Source organism: Oryzias latipes, chromosome 5, assembly GCF_002234675.1.
Source record: "Oryzias latipes chromosome 5, ASM223467v1".
Taxonomy (NCBI): domain Eukaryota; kingdom Metazoa; phylum Chordata; class Actinopteri; order Beloniformes; family Adrianichthyidae; genus Oryzias; species Oryzias latipes.
This window is the reverse complement of record NC_019863.2, coordinates 292,743-313,491: the sequence shown is the minus strand read 5'-3', so window position 1 is coordinate 313,491 and position 20,749 is coordinate 292,743. Positions and strand designations below refer to the sequence as shown.

At 42.7% G+C, this 20,749-nt stretch overlaps 1 protein-coding gene across 1 annotated transcript in view; it reads right to left on the bottom strand.

Annotated features, from left to right (window-relative positions):
* The window catches only part of ptprg (protein tyrosine phosphatase, receptor type G), a gene marked incomplete at its 3' end in the record, with an annotated part of 152,113 nt that overhangs the window by 45,137 nt on the left and 86,227 nt on the right, over nucleotides 1-20,749 (bottom strand). Inside the window, 2 exon segments of the mRNA XM_023954677.1 lie at nucleotides 5,011-5,159; nucleotides 13,136-13,315. Of these exon segments, the coding sequence (XP_023810445.1) occupies nucleotides 5,011-5,159; nucleotides 13,136-13,315 (329 nt within the window).

Genomic DNA, 20,749 nt, shown 5'->3' with positions numbered 1-20,749 from the left:
CGTTCAAAGGACTGGTTCATTTGGCTCTTTTTATATGTAACCATTTTTAAGGAGCCAGCCTGGAGTTTACTCATTTAATCCTGGAAATAATCACAGAGAGGATTGATGGACCGAGATGTGGATCAGAATAGCTGAAATTCTGATTTTCCATCAATAACCAAGTTTGAATTATTTTGGAATTCTCAATTATAGCTTCATTTGACATGTGTGGACAAGATGTTAAAGTCCGATATGGATTCATTGTAAATATTCCTACATATACAGTGTGTATATGTATAAGGGGTGTATATAATCAGGACTATAAATATTTGGACAGAAACACATTCTTTCTAATTTAGTTTCTGTACATTATCACAGTGAATTTGAAATAAAACAACTCAGATGCCATTGAAGTGCAGACTTTCAGCTTTTATTCCATGGGTTGAAGAAAAAGATTGCATAAAAATGTGAAAAACTAAAACATCTAAAAAAGCCAGCACAGTTCTGGAAAAACATTCTTTGGACAGAAGAAACCAAAATCAACCTCTACCAGAATGATGGCAAGAGAAAAGTATGGAGAAGGCGTGGAGAAGCTCCTGATCCAAAGCACACTACATCATCAGTAAAACACGGTGGAGGCAGTGTGATGGTCTGGGCCTGCATGGCTGCTAGTGGCACAGGGACACTAGTGTTTATTGATGACGTGACACAGGACAGAAGCAGCCCAATGAATTCTGAGGTGTTCAGAGACAGACTGTCTGCACAGATCCAGGTGAATGCAGCCAAACTGATTGGACGGCGTTTCATAATACAGATGGACAACGACCCAAAACATCCAGCCAAAGCAACTCAGGAGTTTATTAAAGCAAAGAAGTGGAATATTCTTGAATGGCCAAGTCAGTCACCTGATCTTAACCCAATTGAGCAGCATTTCACTTGTTGAAGACTAAACTTCAGACAGAAAGGCCCACAAACAAACAGCAACTGTTTGCCGCTGCAGTAAAGGCCTGGCAGAGCATTCAGAAGGAGAAAACCCAGCATCTAGTGATGTCCATGAGTTCAAGACTTCAGGCTGTCATTGCCAACAAAGGCTTTTCAACCAAATATTAGGAATGACCATTTAGTTTTCACTTATTTCATTTGTCCAATGACTTACCAGCCGATGAAATGAAGGGATTTTGTTTAAAAAATGCTTTAGTTTTTCACATTTTGATGCAATCTTTTTGTTCAACCCATGGAATAAAAGCTGAAAGTCTGCACTTCAATGGCATTTGAAAAAATATGTTTCTGTCCAAATATTGATGGTCCTGACTGTACATGTACTTTGAATGATGATACTAAGGCAACAGCTAAACCAGGGGTCTGCAACCTCTAAAAAACCATTTGGTCCAGTTTCTTATTGACAAACCGAGAGATCCACAAAATCTCACTACTCTTTTAATAAAGAATACACTTTTCTGGCCATTAAGTTCTAACATGTAACTTTTAAATATTCACTATAATTAAACTCTAACAGTGTTATATTTTTTAAACGGCTTTATAAGAATTGAGATTTCTTTTACTCTGACAGCAGCACATTCAGGTTCCTTCAAAATAAAAGTGTCCAAAAAGATCCTCCTAAAGCAGTAAATAGACTTAATGGGCAAATATGGGCATGGGTATTGTTTTACAGAATATTGTTTTTGTAAGTCTTGTGTGTGCGTGTGCGTGTGTATGTGTGTGTGTGTGTGTGTGTGTGTGTGTGTTTGTGTGCAGAAGTCCTGTGAGATTAATCTTCCATCATTAATGTATGAATATACTCCAGACCTGTACATAGCTGTGTGCAGACTATCTGTTGGTGTGTGTGTCAGTGAGAACTAAGTCATGCTATTTATTTAAAACACACTTTTGTTTTGACTGTATTTTTGACTGCCCCCCTCCCCCACATACAGGGTAGACGGGGCAGATCAGGACGCTAGCGCATATGCTATGGGGCTGTTGTGTCCTCACAATAATTCAAAAAGAGCGTCTTTACGACAGCTTGACAGCGAGATACACTCAGAAATGCAAAAATGAATCAATTTGTTTTATATTTGTTCTCTTTTATTAGTTAAATTCCACACGGACGCGTCAACACCTAAAAAAAGGGGTTTTCACAGAGGGGAGCTTTTTTGTAGCAGCATTGTCACAGGTTTGCTGTTGTCCCATCAGCTGACCTGCAGGCGGCCAAAGAGCAACTGTGGGACGTACGACGTCCCCTCTGAGTCAGGGCGACCTCAGAACACAGAGGAGTTGATGGAAAATTCCAGGACGGAACGATGCTGTGTTAGCAGAGATCATCACCAAATGCAACCAAACATCTCTAGGCTGGTTTCTTTTCCTCAGAGCAGAACTTTACAAACATCAACCTGAACAAGCAGACCTAAAAAAAGAAAAGGGTCAGGTCTCATCACATGCCTGTGATGTCAACGCACAGCCTCATGGTAATGAGGGCCGGCTTTAGAGCCAGAACGTCTCCTTATTTACGTCTACATTATTTAAAACATGAAAACAGATTCTAATTTCTTGTGATTAAACTCTGTCATTGTTCCGTTTCATTTTTATTTCATAAAGCCCCTTAAGAGCTTCTTTTTGCTTTTCTTCTTCCAGGTGGTTCAGTCCAAACCGTCTGAATGTTTTCAAACCCAAACAATATCTTCATGTTTTAGCTAAACGCTTTAGAGGTCATTTAAAGGAACTCTGTTTAAAAAGTTGCATTTGGCTGGATTCTGAGGGGTTGAGTTTGCTAAACTGAAACAGACATTAGGAATAATTGTTTTTAGTAAATATTTAACACTTTTCGATTTGTGTGTAAAGTGCACTATGAATGTTTTTATCACAGCGTGGAGTCATTTCTGAGACATGGTGCTCCAGATGACGTCTGTGTAGCACACGACCTTCATCACCGTCTCAGAACATTCAGGAAAGTTTAGTTTAGAGATCTCAAAAAGAAACCTTTGTAGTGGTTTTCCTTACATTGAAGCTTCAAAAATCCTTGTAAAACATTATCTAAAAACCTCTCAGAGGCTCAAACGGATATTTTTCCTGTTTTGTGAGGTAGTTTCTATTCAAACCTGTGCAAAAATGTATCCGGTGTGTTTCTGAGTGTGTTGTTTGTTTCTAAATTTCACATAAAGCTCTGGAACAATATGTAAAGGAAATAAACAGCAATCTGCCTAGAATCCTTAAATGCAACCCAGCTACACACCAAAGCTGTGAAGCTGCGTTATTTATTGTCATGTGCTTTATTGATGCTTCAAGATTCTTAATTCTGTCTGATAAAAGCTAGGAACCGGATATTGATAAATCATGTAATAAAATGGTTATGGTAGAACAGGGGTGGGATTATATAAGTTCGCTTCCTTTCACTCCCTTTCAAGCAATATTTATTAATATGTCTAATTATCCTAAGTTTGATTAGTTACTGTATGAATGTATAACTGATGATTATATTGCTTTTGTGTATTATTTCTATTTGATTGCTTGAAAAAACCCATTTCAAATCAAATCAAATCAAATATACAGTTGTGTAACTGAAGGCTTTCTCCAACAGCCCGTTTTAAAACAGCCGACGCACAACAGCTTTGTAACGGCTGTATTTAATCCTGCGCCCTTTAACGGTACGCTGAACACACATGATGTGACAAAAAGGAATCTAATTACTCAGCCGTTGTGCTGGTAGAGACTCCAAAGCAGAGCGCCAAAGAGAGGAGGACGGACGCTGCACCAGCAGCTTCCATCACTATATGTACCATTTAGGATCATCATCAACCATTTAGGGTCAAGATTTGGTAAAAGAGGAAAAACATATGAAATGTGATGCATTTGGTGTTTAGGAATTTAGTATTTTCTGCCCTTTTTTCTGAAAAATGACAGTGCGCCTCATAATCTGGAGCAGTGATTCCCACTCCTGGTCCTTGGAGAACACTGTCCCGTGTTGCTCTGCTTCTGCACGCCTGACTCGGCTCATCATCAGACTCTGCAGACGCCTGACAGTGACGGTCATGACAGGCAGGCGTGTTACAGGATGCAGTCCGTCCCGAGGACCAGGACTGGGAAACGTCTTTTATTGAAGGTTTGTTTAGTGATGTCTGTCCGAATGTTGGGTTGTGTTGTTGTTGTGAACACGCTAACGAGGCTGACATGTATGTGTGGACTGTGTTTTCTTTGGTGGGGAGTTAGCTTAGCCACAGTGACTGCTGTTTCAGTGCTGTCAGTCTGTTTTTACAAGCTACAACCAAGGCGGGAGTGACAGGTCCCTGAAGTCGTAAGACAGGCCTCTTCTGTGTTCATGTTCAAATCTAGACTTAAAACATTTCTGTTTAGCCGTGTATATGACTGAAAGGTCCTATCTGCACTTTTCTTTCCTTTCCTTCCTTTATTTTTAAATCAATTTTCAATTATTATTATTTTTTTTTCTTTTCTTTTAAAGTAAATTTATGTTGATTATTTCTATGATGTATTGTGATTTTAATGCATTTTTCTGTTTTGTGAAGCACCTTGAATTACGTTGTGTACGAATTGTGCTATACAAATAAACTTGCCTTGCCTTGCCTTGCCAGGTAACGTAACTACCGCTTCTGACATGACTAACGTGTAGCGTGTTCTAAAGTTACTGTGAACACGCTTAATGAAGTCTGACTGACTAAAAGACTGACCTCTGACTCTTTTGTCTCACTTGGTCAGAGTGCCTTATATATGACATATGTTTGAGAATAAACCATTCGCCCTATAGAGCAGGAAATACGATACACAATGGAACGGATGGAAATCAGACACTCAACATCATCCATGTCTTCCATGCATTGTAAGGATACAGCCGATGCTTCCATGGGGTGATGAGGCTTAAAGACGCCGATTAGCTGTTTAGACTTTATTACTATGGTATACTGGGTATTTCATCTGCAGCAAAGCAATTGTTTAGGAAAAGTATCAGCTCATAATATATGTAGCAGCTTCCAGACGGTTCTTTATCGTCCAGCATTGACCTGCAGTATTTGTCAGATGGTTTACCTCTACTGGGAACCTTCTGCCGTTGATGCTGTGCTCTGAGCCTGCTGACCCGTTACTCTGGCCCCAGTGAAACTCCATCTTCTCAGCTTTAAAACGGCCTGGCAGTCCAGCTCCTCTCACAAAGTAGTCATCCTTCAGGAGCACAGCAACTGCAAGAGAGGGTCAACAATCACAATTCATCAAGAAGGTCAAACTAAAAACACGCTCTTTTCAAGTTTGGGGTGCATTAGCTGAGAAAAACCGACGATATGAGGAAGCAAAGCATGAAAGGTGGTAGAGATTAGGTCAGCAGTCTGCTCTGTTGATGGGAAACTTTAAATGTCTGTTTTCATTTTCATTAGGACCAAGAACTTCACTTCCTGACAGACAGACGAGCTTCTTTATGACCCGCATGACGGCAGAATTCAAAAATGAAATCAAAAATACGAGGTGTGAGAGTTTGCAGTGATCTCCCCCTTTGGACAGAAACCTCTGGCTCCCACTGGCCTGACATCTTTGGCTGACGGTATGATTTTTCCATGTATGATCTATTACAGTCACGTGGAAAAAAGTCAGAGCACAGCAAACGCGTGTGGTTAGCATGTTGCCGAGGGCTTCTATGTATGTACAGGAGACAGTGAAGGACATGTTCACAGCAGTGTCATCAGGGGTCCTGCACCACGTCTAGATCTGGCCTCATTGCTCAGATAGACCTGCTGCTCCGTCAGCTGAGCCTCCTCTACACAGGGACATTCAGTAAGCTTCTAAACAGAGCAGCCAACTTTTCAGCGTTTGACAACAAACTACAGGGGTGGCAGATCGCTGGGAATCACGCAACACCATGGACTATTTTGGAGAGTTTGTGGAAGCCAATGAACCACATGACGGACGGGCAGAGCGAGGAAACGAGATGAGAGATCTGAAGCAATAGGAGGAGGAGAGAAAAAACCTGTGCTGAGGGAAGACCAGCGCAGCATCCCATAGACCTCCCCCCCAGGGTTTCACTGGAGCCCGGCGTGAAATCCACCAGACCTCGGCCAGCTGGCCACAGCCATCAGTTCACCATTCCGGCAAACAGTCACGGCTGCTGCTGGGGGCAGTGGCAGCATTTGAGAACCACCTCGCCACCAATTCCCGCCACACACTGCTGCCGCCTCGGGCAGCGTTCTCGGAAATGGCCCCGCCCCAGTTGCTGGTGCCGAAGCGCGGCGACGCCGCTTCCTCAAACCGGAGGATCAAACTCCTCTGGGAAGCAGTGACAGGCTGCTGTGTGGGCCTCAGCCAACCATGAACGCACCTTTGAACTGGCCCTTCAACTGCACCAGGAACCGCAAGAGCCGAGCGGGAGGAAGGTATCGCCATACCTGCTGGGTCGCAACCCCCCCCCATAGCTACCTTTCCCCCCATCTACCTGGATACTCTGAAGGCCCATTCAAAACCAACACCTTCCCCAAAAATGTACCCCAAACTCCCACCACCTTCTCCACCCCATCTGTTAAATCAAATACACCTGATTCACCCCATAAGCCATAGAACAGGAACTGCAATAATCTTCAAACGGGACACATCCAGAAACCAATAAGCAGTAAAAGCTCGTCTGCACTGAACATGGCACTTCTAAATGTTTGTTCACGATCAAACAAATCACTTCTAATTCTGATCACCATCTTAATGACCGGTTTTTAACAGAGCCTTGGATCTGTGATGCACCAATCTGACTGTCAGAGGCAACACCAGCCCATTTTACTTCCCAAAGACAGAAAACAAGGCAACGGTGGTGCAACTGCTGCTATTTTAGATGCTGGTATTAGTTTGATCTTATTTAATGAACACATCTTATGTTTGCAGGCCGCCAACGTTTAATTTTTATTGATGACTTTCTAGAACTGCTTTGTAGATGTGGATTTTGGGTAAATGATGGTTTTAGGTGATTTTAACTTGCATGTTGATGATCTTTCAAATAGTTATGTTCTCTCTTTTGCCTGACTTATAAATCTGTTCGTGTCATTAGGAAACTTGCCAAGATAGATAAAAAAGAAGTTTCCCAAGAGAACCATCAGGGGGCACTGTCTAAATCCTGAAGTGACTGTAAGCATCATTGTTGATTTGTTGGAAAATCAAATATTCTACCTTTTTCTGCAGACTTATCCATTCAGCATTTTAACAACAAACTCGGATCAATACTGGACAAAGTTGCCCCCTTAAAAATACAAACTGTACAAAAGAGGAAGAACTGAAGAAACTTAAAAGAATCACAAGTAGGGCAGAGTAACAATGGCTAACAACAAAATGAACAATTTATCAACACATTTTCAGAAACACTAAGACAATACAATAACTCAATAAAGTTGCAAGACAGGACTATTTTTCAAAACTGATAACAGATAATCAGACAAAATCAAGTTCTCTTTGCTAATGAATCTGATCTCTGAACCACCACTAAGACCAACAATATTGGATTTCTCCAAAGATGGAGCCAGTACGAAATCATTTAGGTCAAAGGCCATTATCTCACAATAAAACTGTCAACCAAACTACTTAAAAAAGTCCAACAAACAAGTAGGCAAAACCCAAAACCATATATCATAAGAAAAAGTAAATTAGGTACCAAATATCCCACACAAACAAACAAACCAGGTCAGAGATCCCGGACGAGCCCCCAATTTATGAGGGCTCGTCCGGGATCAAACCCGGGACCTCTCACACCCCAAGCGAGAAACATCCCGGACGAGCCCCAATTCATGTTACACCCCTGTCTAGGAGTTTGTAAATGGGAGTAACATAAAGGTAAAAAGAAAAACAAAATTCACCAATGACTCGAAAAACCCTCACCAGACCCAGACTGAAATCAAGCTGGGAATTTATTTACAATGGCATCTCAAAAACCTACAACAATAACCAACCCAAATTACCAGGATCAATAAACTCTAACAATGTTTGTTCTAATGCTCTGCTGCTGCCAGCTGGAGGGGGAGGGGCTTCAACAGATGAGGTGGCAGTTTTTAAAGCTGCCGCTGGGAAGTCCTCAGCCAATCAGGTGGTCTGGACACGATGGAATCTAATTGGCACTGTAGAGAAGGGAAAAGAAAAGGAAAGATCCCAAAAGAAAACATACAGAAAAACATTCCAAACATACAAACAAGACAATATTACGGCCACAGCCGTAACAGCATCCATTGGACACCAACCTTCTATTAATCCTCCACTGCATGTCCTCCTGTCTGTGAGAAGACACTGTCCTGTCCTCCAACAAGTGATTTCTCAAATGAGAACCAAAACATGTCCTCTCAATCCCATCTCCACCTCACTTTGCAAGTCGATCTTTAGTTCCTGTGAGGAAGAACTGCTCAACATCTCCAGACTGCCATCTTCTCTGAAGAGGAGCGCTTTAGATGCTACATCCTAATAATTACTGTGCACTATCCAACCTGTCCTTTTTAGGTGAGGTTTTAAGAACAACTTGTTTTTAATCAATGGAATGATTTTATTAATGATTTTTTAAGCAAAGTTCCAGTCTGGTTTTGCACAGAGATGGCACTTGTCGAGCTTTTACATGACCTCAGTTCCAATGTTGACATAAATAAAAGTTTCAATCCTACTTTTACTGGACCTGAGTGCAGCATTTGTCACAGCTGACCACTCCATTATTTTAAACAGACTTTATGACACGGTTAGAAAGACTGGAACAGCTTTCAATGCTACCTCGCAGATAGGGATTTTATTGCTAATATGAATGATTCATCCTCTGGGAGGCACAGACTGACATGTGGGGTACCTCAAGGGTCCAGCCTGGGTCCTACGCTTTTGAACCTGTACATGCTTCCACTTGGTGACATCATCAGGAGACACAGCATAGGCTTTCATAGTTATGCAGACGATAATTAAGCACTCGGGGCAGTAACCCCCAAGCTGGAGGAGTGGCTACAGCAGATCCCTGGAAAGACCTCAGACCTCTCAGTCCAGAAAAGAACAGGAACAGCTAAGATCCTGCAGGACCCTCAAGCTCCCAGACCTCTGGTGGAGGACCCCAGCTTCTTAATGTCCTTTTAATTTGAATTTGAAGCCCTGGAGGATGAACAAGGAAGAAGACCAAACCACAAGTTTTGGGTCAATTGCAAGTTAGTCTGCCTGAAAAATAACATTTTTTAAAACTATATATCTACAGGTCCTTTCTCAGAATCCAAAGGGAAAACAAGAACATTACTGCTGTTTTTGGAGCAGTGTAATCCTTTGTGCAACACAAGAAAAGCTGAGGGAACTCAGAAGCTGGCTGGCCTTGGGCCTTTCATTAGAAAAACAGCCCTGGGTGTGTGTGAACTCTCCAGCAGCAGAGGAGGAATTAGAAGCTAAGCCAGAAAGACCTTGAATCACAGCTTGTTAAAGAAGAGTGTGTGTGAAAGTAAACCCTTGATCAATGCAAATGTCCCCGGGGCCCACCGACTCCCCCTGAATTCGACTTAAAGTTGTTTGAAATTTCCACTGAGGAATGTTTTGTTGAGGAACGGTGCTTGAATGGCAGCCAATGCGGCCGATCTTAAAGGAGGTCAAGACTCATGGGAGCGTCATGTAATCAATCGTAATGAACTTTTAAGATCTATTCACTGGGCTCTTAATTGCAACACTGACTTTTAAATACTGTGATGGGTGTTAATGCCCCTCTGTGGGAGATTCCAACTACTTTATTTTAGCTGCACCTATTGGCACATGGCAGGTTGTTGACCATAAAACACAGGGATGGCGGCTACAGACATCACAAACCTGAAAGACCAAACCTTGTTTGAGAGGTACCGGTCCAATTGAGCTCAGTGTTGAGCTGAATCTGTAGCAGCAGATGGTTGTTAGACAGCCTGGCCTGCGTTTTAACATTCTCTGTGATGGCGGCGTTCTTCATCTCAGCGATTAGCGGTCGGCAGCAGACAAGCTGGAACATGCAGCAGCACTTTACAGGCACCACCCCAAAGAGGAAACCGACAGACGGTGGAAAGACGCTGAACATGGAGGATCCTAAGTGCTGAACGTTTCCTTCAGGGCATCCAAGGCGACTGCACCAACAACCTCAGATTCAGCAACTGAGAAGGATTTTTTATTTTTTCTACTCTGCTCTCTTTTCTCTAAGGCCTAAAACACTGTGGAGGCAGTGATGGAGAGATGTTCACTATAGTCAAGGCAAAAAAATAAAGAATGATGATGCACAGAAATATATAAACCTAATGGAGTGGAGTGTAAATTGATGGGAACATTTGTTAATGATTTAATTAAACTGGAACACATCATTCAAATAATAATGTCAAGGAGCTGCTGATTACAGAACAGCAAAGGATGGTTGTAATTATATGTATTTTCTTTAATGTTCCAATGTAAATGGGCAAGAAAAACCTCATCTCAGCATTTCAGATGCAGCTAATGCTGTGTGCATAGAGGAAAGTCAAAGCATTTATTAAATGTTTGTGTGGAGAAACTGGTCAGAAAGGCAAAGAACAACTAGAGACAGTCAGTTTCCAGAGATTTATGTCCATTTGTCTCCAACTCGGATTGGCATGAGCAGTTTCTACTGGAAATGAAAACACAAGTAATGGTTCAAACTGAGGATGACACTTTTCTGAGCCACCTTCAGAGACCCAAATGGATCCTGTGAAGCCGGATCACACCAACAGTTGGTGATGGGAGAAAGAATGGAAAGAAAAAAGGAGTTCTACATGGTTTCACAATATAACAGGAGCTGATCTGGTTTGACAACGGTGTGGTTCTGCTCAAGACAGAATCAGAACCAAAGCAAAGGGTTGAGACTGTCTCAACTCTAAGCCTTTCTGACCCAGTCTTCAAAACATTTCAAAGCAATTAAAAAAGAAAAAAAAGGAAAAATGAGCACTAAAGAGATTTTTAAGTTCACAAACAAAATATCAAGGCTGCCACAAATCCTGCTGAAGAAGAAAGAAGAAAAGATCTGGACAAATAAAAGACCAAACAACGCCGTGCATTCAAAACTGGAAAATCATTTTTCTGCACCATAACAAGAAAAAATTCCAACGTACAAAAATAAATGCAGCCGTGGCAAAAATACTGATTCTTGTCAAATGGAATGCTTGAGTGAAATTTGTTTATGCAACAGAACATTCACGTCCCAGTTTAAGTGATGAACGTAAACCTGGTTTAATCATCTGATTCAGTACCAGTTTACATAAATGCAGTTTTCAGAAGAATCAGAAGACAAAAATGGTCAGATTCGAGGTATTTGTTGGACACTTGGCAAAACTATGGACCGACATCTGACCTCACTGTCTTTAATATGATCATTTTTCATGTCTTTTCTGGTCATGTTTCTCATTGGTCATGTGTTTGGCAATAGCTCTGTTTCCATGCATGTAGCCAGAAGCCGTGCTTGGCTGCCGCGGTGCAACCAGGGATTTGAGAAAAGTTGAAAAGAGTTTTTACAGACACATTTTTTGATGCTGTTTTACACACAATTATGGATTATAATGGTATTTTTCACAAATAATCACAGGGAGGACTGATGAGCCGAGATCTGGATCAGAATAAATACGTTCAAATTTTCCACCAATAATTGAGGTTGAATTATTTTAAAGATCTCAATTATGTCTTCATTTGACAAGTGTGGCAAGTGTGCGTTAAAGCCTGATAATTGTAAATGTTCCATGCGTGCAGCCTGGCTGTTAGTGTACATGTACTTTGAATGATGATACTAAGGCAACAGCTAAACCAGGGGTCTGCAACCTCTAAAAAAACCATTTGGTCCAGTTTCTTATTGACAAACCGAGAGATCCACAAAATCTCACTACTCTTTTAATAAAGAATAAACTTTTCTGGCCATTAAGTTCTAACATGTAACTTCTAAATATTCATCATAATTAAACTCTAACAGTGTTATATTGTTTAAACGGCTTTATAACAATTGAGATTTCTTTTACTCTGACAGCAGCACATTCAGGTTCCTTCAAAATAAAAGTGTCCAAATAGATCCTCCTAAAGCAGTAAATAGACTTGCACTTATTATTACAATTCTGTCCTTTAAGAACTTTGCTTCTGAACAGAAACTATAGAGAAGAACATGAGCTTTAAACTGAATCTGATAATAAACAGTTCTGACAGTAGATTTCTTCATCCTTAATAACCTGACATGAGAGTTTTAGAGGATTGATAAAGTATTTAAAGGCCTCCTAATTTAGTGTCATGTCAGCAGGAGTGGTTAAAAACAAGTTTACTTACTATTATAAGATCACCCCATTACAAAAACTTCAATACAGAAACAAATGTAACCAACAAACCCAATATTGATGCACAAAAACTGGTGAAACATTTTAAAACAGAACAACTTAAACTCCAACTTGATCATTTCATTATCATTAAGGGTCTCTGTGGGCCCCTCCTCAGTCTGCCCCCCTTTCGGCACCATTTGTTGCCTTGGTTGTCATGAATTCTAGACACTGGATGGTCACATGACTTTGCTAAATTCAACGTGTTTCCACACATTGAACTGGAATGATGGTTGATCCGTCTTTGCTGTTCCTGATGAATGATTCCTGGTATCTGCCCAGTGACGTCAGAGCACGTAAACTGTGTTTTCTGCTGTGATGTCATTTTGTATGTTGTACTAAAATAAAGCTACCATGCATCAATCCAGATGGTATTTTCCAATATTGACTAAATCCATTTATTTCAATTTGTTACAATTTTATGACGGTATGGGTCAATTTAATTGACAACCTGCCTCAGACAGACTGCTCTAGTTGGAAATCAGGAATATAAATCACTTTATTGATTAATCCTTAAACCCTAATAAAAATGTTTAATTCATTGGATATCTTAATCAAGACTTTTGAAAGTTTTTATTGTGGCAGACTGACGAACAATGTGGAAACTGATCCTATAAGGTAGTTTTAAGTTAGAACCCACAGACCCATTTAGCACAAGACATCTTACATTATTTCACATAAAGGGGTCAATGATCAGAATCCGTCTTTGATTGTCATTATGGAGTGAACAACAAAAGTAATTTCCAGCTGCTCTTTTCAGGAAATACCTCCACAAATAAGCATGACTGTAGAGTCAAATATAAACGATTATTGCACAAGATAAGGACAACTGTGTCAAAAGCCCAGGATGATTTGAACTATTGTCAAAAACAAACCTGTCTTTCCAGTGTTCTTCATGGTTGTCTGGTTGGAGGAATCAACGTAGAATCGGTCCAAGACCAGCTCCAGGTACTCATCTGAAGGCACAGACTGCTCGTCTACGATATCCACAGGTGACTGGTTATTGGCAGCACACTCGGGGTATAAAGCTGCCCAGCCTCGGGGTCCATGGCTCCCTGTGAAAAAGATGCACACCAACCACCAGTTAGAGTCCGCTCTCATTTATTAGTGAATATTTAATCCCAAAAAAACTTTCCCAGAGGGGAAATTAGAAAATAGTAGCTAGTTTCAGCTCTAATGCAAATGAATTTAGAAACAGAGGATGATGTGTGGAGGACGCAGAAGGACCACAGAGAAAGAGGACAGAGATTCCTTCAGGTTTAGTTTTGATCAGATTCCTGCTACATCTGATCCTTTGAACCTATTTCTGTTGGTATAAAAGAAATAATCAACGTTTCACGTTTGACACTAAATGTCTTCACGTTAGTAACCCATGTACAGTGTGGGATTCAAACCAACTTCCCGTAGAATCCCCATCCACTTCCTGATCTTTTAATCCTTTCTCCCCTACAGTGGCGCCTCTACAAAGGAATAATCCACAGCGACAGGGGTCCCCTTGATCTCTTCCTGGGTACAATTGGCCGACGGAACAACAAAAGCAGAGGGATCAGGGGAACAAGAAAGCACGCTTGGATTTGAACTTTTCTGGGTTAACACAAATGCATGATGCCATTCCCTACAGATACAGGACAACTTTGCTAAGAGCACATAAAAAAAAAATGATGTGAGAACTCCTCTTCAATAGGACCCACGAATCAAAGGGTGGGGCTCCATGTTCCTGATGTATAAACACCTTGCAGCCAAACGGGCGGTGCTCAGCTCCTTCAAAGAAAACAATGCGGTCGAGGATTATTTTTGAAAGGCGCCGTGTTTGACTACATCAACCAGAGAAGGGCAGACGCTGGGGGGCGTGCAGATATACAGACATTTGCAGGAGTTCTCTCATTTCAGAGCATAGAGGCGGCTTCATTGGAGAGATGAACGATTCCTCATATCTGCCCAAAGAACCTAAAGTCTATTCCAAACACGGCCCACAACAGACTGGTGAAGTCAGAATCTAAATAACAGCTCCTACGAATCTCAGCTGCCTGTGGAACTAATGGCTGCATTAGCAAGAAGGATTACGTTTGTCAGCCATGATTATGGAATTATAAATGCGTTTGTTCTGGTGCAACCCCAACATTTTATACCCCGGGATGGAGCCCTTTATGAATGAGCTCGAACACCACGAGGCAATTGAAAGCTGCTTGCCTATCATGAAAACAAAGAGGCTTTACATAAACTGAAGCAAATGTTCCTGTTTTCAGATAAAGGTCGGCGTGCACACAAGTTTCTATTAACAACATGTGCGTTTGTCATTCGGTGCTCCATTGGATGTGTTGTTGCTAAGGTTTTAGCTGAAATGAAACGATGTAAAGTCCAGTTAATGTTCTCGTTTGAACAGCTTTAAAGCTCAGAATTTTTGCAGTAACAGCTAAACATGAAGTATGAAAGACATGTTTGCAGATAATTGATATCCACATCAGCAAACAAGCTTTTTTTTTTTTTTACAAACTGACAAATAGAAATACTACAATGTTTTTTTTCTACACCATTTCATTTCACCTGGTCCTTTGTCTTGATTTCTCTATCTATGCAAACTATACAATCCATGAGATTTTTTTTTAGATTATTGCAGCTTTAGTCACAACTTCCATTACAGGTGGATAGAGGCCGTCTGGGGGTAAAAAGAGGGCAAACCTGAACGGGGCACGCAGGCATAATTGATGGTAGACCACTCAGTGAACCTGTAGGGTGGTAGGATCATGTACTTGTGTTTCTACGGGCATTCCTAGCATAACAGGTTGTAGTGAACCCTTAAACAACGCTCAGGCACCAATTTATTATAGTTTTAGCACATTTAAGGTTAACATTTATTGCACTTTTCATCAACTTTTCTGATAAGCGTATTGCACAGCTTTATATGGCGTTAACGATAAATTTGTGATTTATTGTGCAGGCCGACATTATTCCTACAGATACTTCATGACACATTATAGCACACACACAACAATTGTGATGACTATTTTTATGATGTCTCTAAAGGTGGCCACATGAGCCATACAGGAGCTGACACGCCTCCCCTCCCTTTGAGATGCAGCCCCCCCCCCGGTCTACGAACGCCCACTAAAAACTCCCACCGTACGGGTCGACCCCCAGACAGGTGCATGTGACTATGGCATTAGGTTTCCAAAACTTAAGATGACACAATCCTTCGAGAAAAACCTGAGCTACCACAAAATAAACGAAATATCTGCAAATACATATTTAAAAGGGCTTATGTGTTGAGAAACGTGATTACCATGGGCCAGAAAATAACTTCTCAGAGTGATTTAAGAAAAGTTACTGTGAGGATAGAACATCCCAGAACAGGCTTTTAACATCAATGTGCTTAAGGACCACCCTAGCTGCAAAATGCTGGACTGTTCAGTTATCCTGGCATTTCTTCTCTTATCAAAGGTATGAATTCATTTTTTATAAAATATTTTTTATATAATATAAAAAGCATAGTCTTTTGCTAATTTCCTATTAAAACACACGTCACATCTCATCTATGGCTAGAAGACTAATGCTGCCTTTTAAGCACAGAGGAGGAGTCCCCAAATCAGATAAGTGATGGTTTCACAGCAGTCTGTCCAATGCTGTTCATCACAATCAGAGTTTACGGCCGGCGTTCAACCCTTTTGGCATGCAGCGGAGTCTCTGAACAGCAGTTAGGTTCATACGTTTAAATATAGAGCAATCCATTTCTGTAGCAATCGGAGACAAAAAATTTATATTTGGATTTAATACAATTGAGAAAAATAATCTTGTAAATTCCTTTTTAGGTATTTACCAGCACTACTGTCAACTACAACATACATGTGCAATTTTGTAGCATAACGATGCTACAAAGATTGTTGTTTTACATTTAAGACCAACAGAATAGTCTATGACATTATGGGCTGGCTGTGGAAGAAGCAATTAGCAGCACTTGCACTTTTTTTAAAGCTATTTTGTGTTCTTTTAGCTTTCAATATAAAAATGTGTTTTTTTATTGTTTCATCTTTTTTAAAATGGTAGTCACCAGTAATGTGCAAACTGTTTTTATTTGATTTCATTTAGAATTTGGAATGGAAATTTGACAACTACATTCATATTTAATTGAGTTGTGTAGAATCAGAAAAATACTTGTGAATTAAAATGGAATCTACTCTGTGGTTTGGTCATAATGGACATTGCCATATATCTATTTTATACTTCAAATTTAATGTAAAGAAGAATGAGTCTAAACTGCAATAACATTTTGGTTTAAAAAAAGAAGAAGAATTTCTGGCTGATTAGTTTTCCAAAAAAAGCAAAGAATGTAAAAAAACCTTACAGTTTACGCTGTAATTACAATGTCATCAATTTGAAACAAATTGAACCTGTGTCGCTCCAACAACCCGGTCCCCATTTGCAAACATGGTGGGGAGGGACGTTCCTAAATAAACCGTGCCATCTGATTCCTCGGTTTAAAAAAATACAGCAGCCTGCAAGAGAAACAGCTCACTTGTGACAAGCTGCTCATTTGAGAGTTGTAGTGTCCTTGACAGCCGCATATTTGTGCACATGCAGTCTGCTCTAAATGCTCACAGAAACTTCAAAGACATTTCACCTCAAGCCTTTGCAGAAAAATCACCTGAAAAAAAATACAGTTTGAATTCAAAAAGGTTGGCTTATTACAAAACAAGACTTTGGCCGAGCTTAAACTCTACTGACGGCTGTAGATTTATGCTAAAACCATCAAAATTATTTTGTTATTTTGTGTTAGAGTTGTATGTTTATAACCCCTGCTTCATGCCAAGCATGGATTTTATTACGATGTATGGAAAGTGTAAGATGACGTTTGTAATGTTAGATATTCACTTTGTTATTCGGGGCTGCTGTGACCCTTCCCTGAGTGAAGTGACACCACTCTCGCCAATCTACTACAGTTTTAAGTAAAACAGGCACATGTTTCTCTCAATCTGGCACTTTCAGTTCCAGACGTCATCCCATTAACCTTGGGATAAACAGCCATGCCTGTGCTTCCATGGCAGTGCTGACAGAATGGCAATTGCCTTGTCATTTCCGTTTTGTCCCTTGCGGTGAAGGCATGCATGCTGTATGCCGACTGGCAGACCTCCCAGAATTGGCAGACTGGCTCTTGCAAAGATCCACACTGATCAGTCCATATGTATGAGTAGCACTGACAGCAAAACATAGCCAGCAGAAAGTACTACACTGTCCCCACTGAGAGGGTCACAGCATTTGTGTGGATGGAGGATTGGGAAGACTTTAAGCCACGAATAGCATCGCTGCATGCAGGAGCATCAAATGAAATTTGGGAAGCGTTCCTGCTGTCAGTTTCAATTCGCTGACAACACTCCAGATGGTTGAAACAGACACTCCAGTGCTGTGTGGTATCAAATGTTCAGGTTAGACAACTGATGAGCTCAAAGCCTAAACATTGTGGAGACAGCAGACGGCTTGCTTGGTTATCATTCAACAGCTGACAAGTAAAGGACAGGCCTTCAACCCCTCACATCCAATCAGATGAAGCCATTAGAAGAGAAGTAGGTCTGAGATAGCCTGTTACTCGACATGCACTAAATATAGTTCAGATGATCATTTGGACTGTGTGACGGTGTGGCACCGTCAGATGACGAGGGGGGGCCACACCGTGTTTTATTGTTTGTGCATTTATGTATTTTATGTTCAAAATTATTACCTGTGGTGCCACCTGTGTGAGGATTAAGAGCCACGCCCCATGGGAGGGGCTCCTCATTTAAAAGGAGCATCACAGGTTAGAGAGAAGGGGAGTGACAGAGAGTGCTGCATGCTGCATGGCCCTGCGTGGTGCTCACCGGGTCTTTAATAAAAACAGATCCTCCTCACCTTGGCTCCTCTGCATCCTTTCTCGGCGGGACCCCGTCACATTTGGTGTCAGAAGTGGGATCGCAGAGGGGCCACAAAAAGGTGAGGACGCAGCGGCGTGGTGGGGACGACGATTCCCCGGCAGCTCAGCGCCTCCTCAGAGCAGTCCATCCTCTGAGGAAGAGGGGGTGGATCCGGGTCGCCTCGCCGGAGCGTCAGGCCTGGCCAGGGGCCCGGAAAGAACTACGGCATCCAGATCGGCGTCCATGACGAGCGGAGGACCTCGCGGGCAGCAGGGGCGGACCGCCGGATCGCGGGGACAGCCGGAGGCGGGACGGCACACCGCCCGGTTCCACTGCCGCGGATGCGGGCGTTGGAGGCCTGCGCGGAGCGGGACAAGGGGCGGACCGACGTCTACCGGGCCGTCGGGGGAGTGCTCCGGGGGAGGCGCATCATCTCGCCTGTAACCTGCTGTCGGCGGCTCCGATCAGCGGAGGTGCCATCCGGAAGGGGACCAGCGGGGGCGTGTTGCCGTTTGAAGGGCCTTTGCCGGGGCTGGGACCGACCGGAGCGGCACCGAGGAGCAGATCGGAGGGGTCGCCGTCGTGGAGCAGCAGTCCATGCAACCATCCGACGCGACGCAAGGACGTGTTTCTGGCGGATCGGCGTGGGGAATGCACGGCGGCGGACTGCTGAGGGGATTGCCGCACATCGTCAATCCCTCAGAGGAGAGGGATGGTGTGACGGTGTGGCACCGTCAGATGACGAGGGGGGGCCACACCGTGTTTTATTGTTTGTGCATTTATGTATTTTATGTTCAAAATTATTACCTGTGGTGCCACCTGTGTGAGGATTAAGAGCCACGCCCCATGGGAGGGGCTCCTCATTTAAAAGGAGCATCACAGGTTAGAGAGAAGGGGAGTGACAGAGAGTGCTGCATGCTGCATGGCCCTGCGTGGTGCTCACCGGGTCTTTAATAAAAACAGATCCCGCCGAGAAAGGATGCAGAGGAGCCAAGGTGAGGAGGATCTGTTTTTGCTGCTCCACGACGGCGACCCCTCCGATCTGCTCCTCGGTGCCGCTCCGGTCGGTCCCAGCCCCGGCAAAGGCCCTTCAAACGGCAACACGCCCCCGCTGGTCCCCTTCCGGATGGCACCTCCGCTGATCGGAGCCGCCGACAGCAGGTTACAGGCGAGATGATGCGCCTCTCCCGGAGCACTCCCCCGACGGCCCGGTAGACGTCGGTCCGCCCCTTGTCCCGCTCCGCGCAGGCCTCCAACGCCCGCATCCGCGGCAGTGGAACCGGGCGGTGTGCCGTCCCGCCTCCGGCTGTCCCCGCGATCCGGCGGTCCGCCCCTGCTGCCCGCGAGGTCCTCCGCTCGTCATGGACGCCGATCTGGATGCCGTAGTTCTTTCCGGGCCCCTGGCCAGGCCTGACGCTCCGGCGAGGCGACCCGGATCCACCCCCTCTTCCTCAGAGGATGGACTGCTCTGAGGAGGCGCTGAGCTGCCGGGGAATCGTCGTCCCCACCACGCCGCTGCGTCCTCACCTTTTTGTGGCCCCTCTGCGATCCCACTTCTGACACCAAATGTGACGGGGTCCCGCCGAGAAAGGATGCAGAGGAGCCAAGGTGAGGAGGATCTGTTTTTATTCAGGACACAAGTTGTTTCACGCAGGGCCGCACCAGCACATGGCACCTCTGTCTCACTCCTCCATTACTCCCTGTGATGCTCCCTTTTGAATAGTGAGCCCCTCCCATTGGGCGTGGCTCTTAATTATCCTCCAGGTGGCATCACAGGAATCAATTTTATACATAAAATAAATAAATACACCAAAAATAAAACACGGTGTGGCCCCCCCCTCGTCATCTGACGGTGCCACACCGTCACAGACTGAAAAGAAGGCTGAGTCAAAATGGTAAAGTGAAGAAACACAATGTCAACTATGGACTATTTCACTGGATGCTGCTTCAAGACCTGCTTTCTGTTGAATCTTTAAATATGTCTGCCTCATTTTGTCTAGTGTAGTCTAGAATTACTTAAGATAATTGTCTTGTGTGTGAATATGACAGAAATGTGGTGGATCCCACCATAAAGACCCATGACTAAAATGCATATCCAAATGAACATAAATGTTTTTGGAAAAACAGTGATCTGGTTTTCTGATTCAAATTCAAATGTGTGTTACATAAGGCAGGAGAAAAAAAAAGTTATAAGATAGGTAAAAGACAGACAATGTATTTTTAGACAACAACTATTTAAAATCACTATAGGTCCTCTACGTCTTTCCTTTCTGTCCATTTAGAGCAAGTTTTCTTTTCGAAATGCATTCTCCATACAGAAGATTACAAAAGCTCTTTGAAACATTCTGCTGGTTAATTTCCATGGGGGGAAAGTGTTTGGCTTTTCAAGGTTCTCCCAGTTTTCTCCATTAAAAAGATGAGAGGTCTGTAAAGCTCATCATAGATATATTTCAACTCTCAGAGACAGAATGTGAACATTGAATCCAGAAAATCGCTTTGAATGTATTGGTGCAGAAAAATAAATATTTGGTCACCTTCACATCAGTTCACCTCTACTTTTTTATTCTGGTTGTCAATGACAAGAGGTCAAATGTTTCCTGCAGGTCCAGG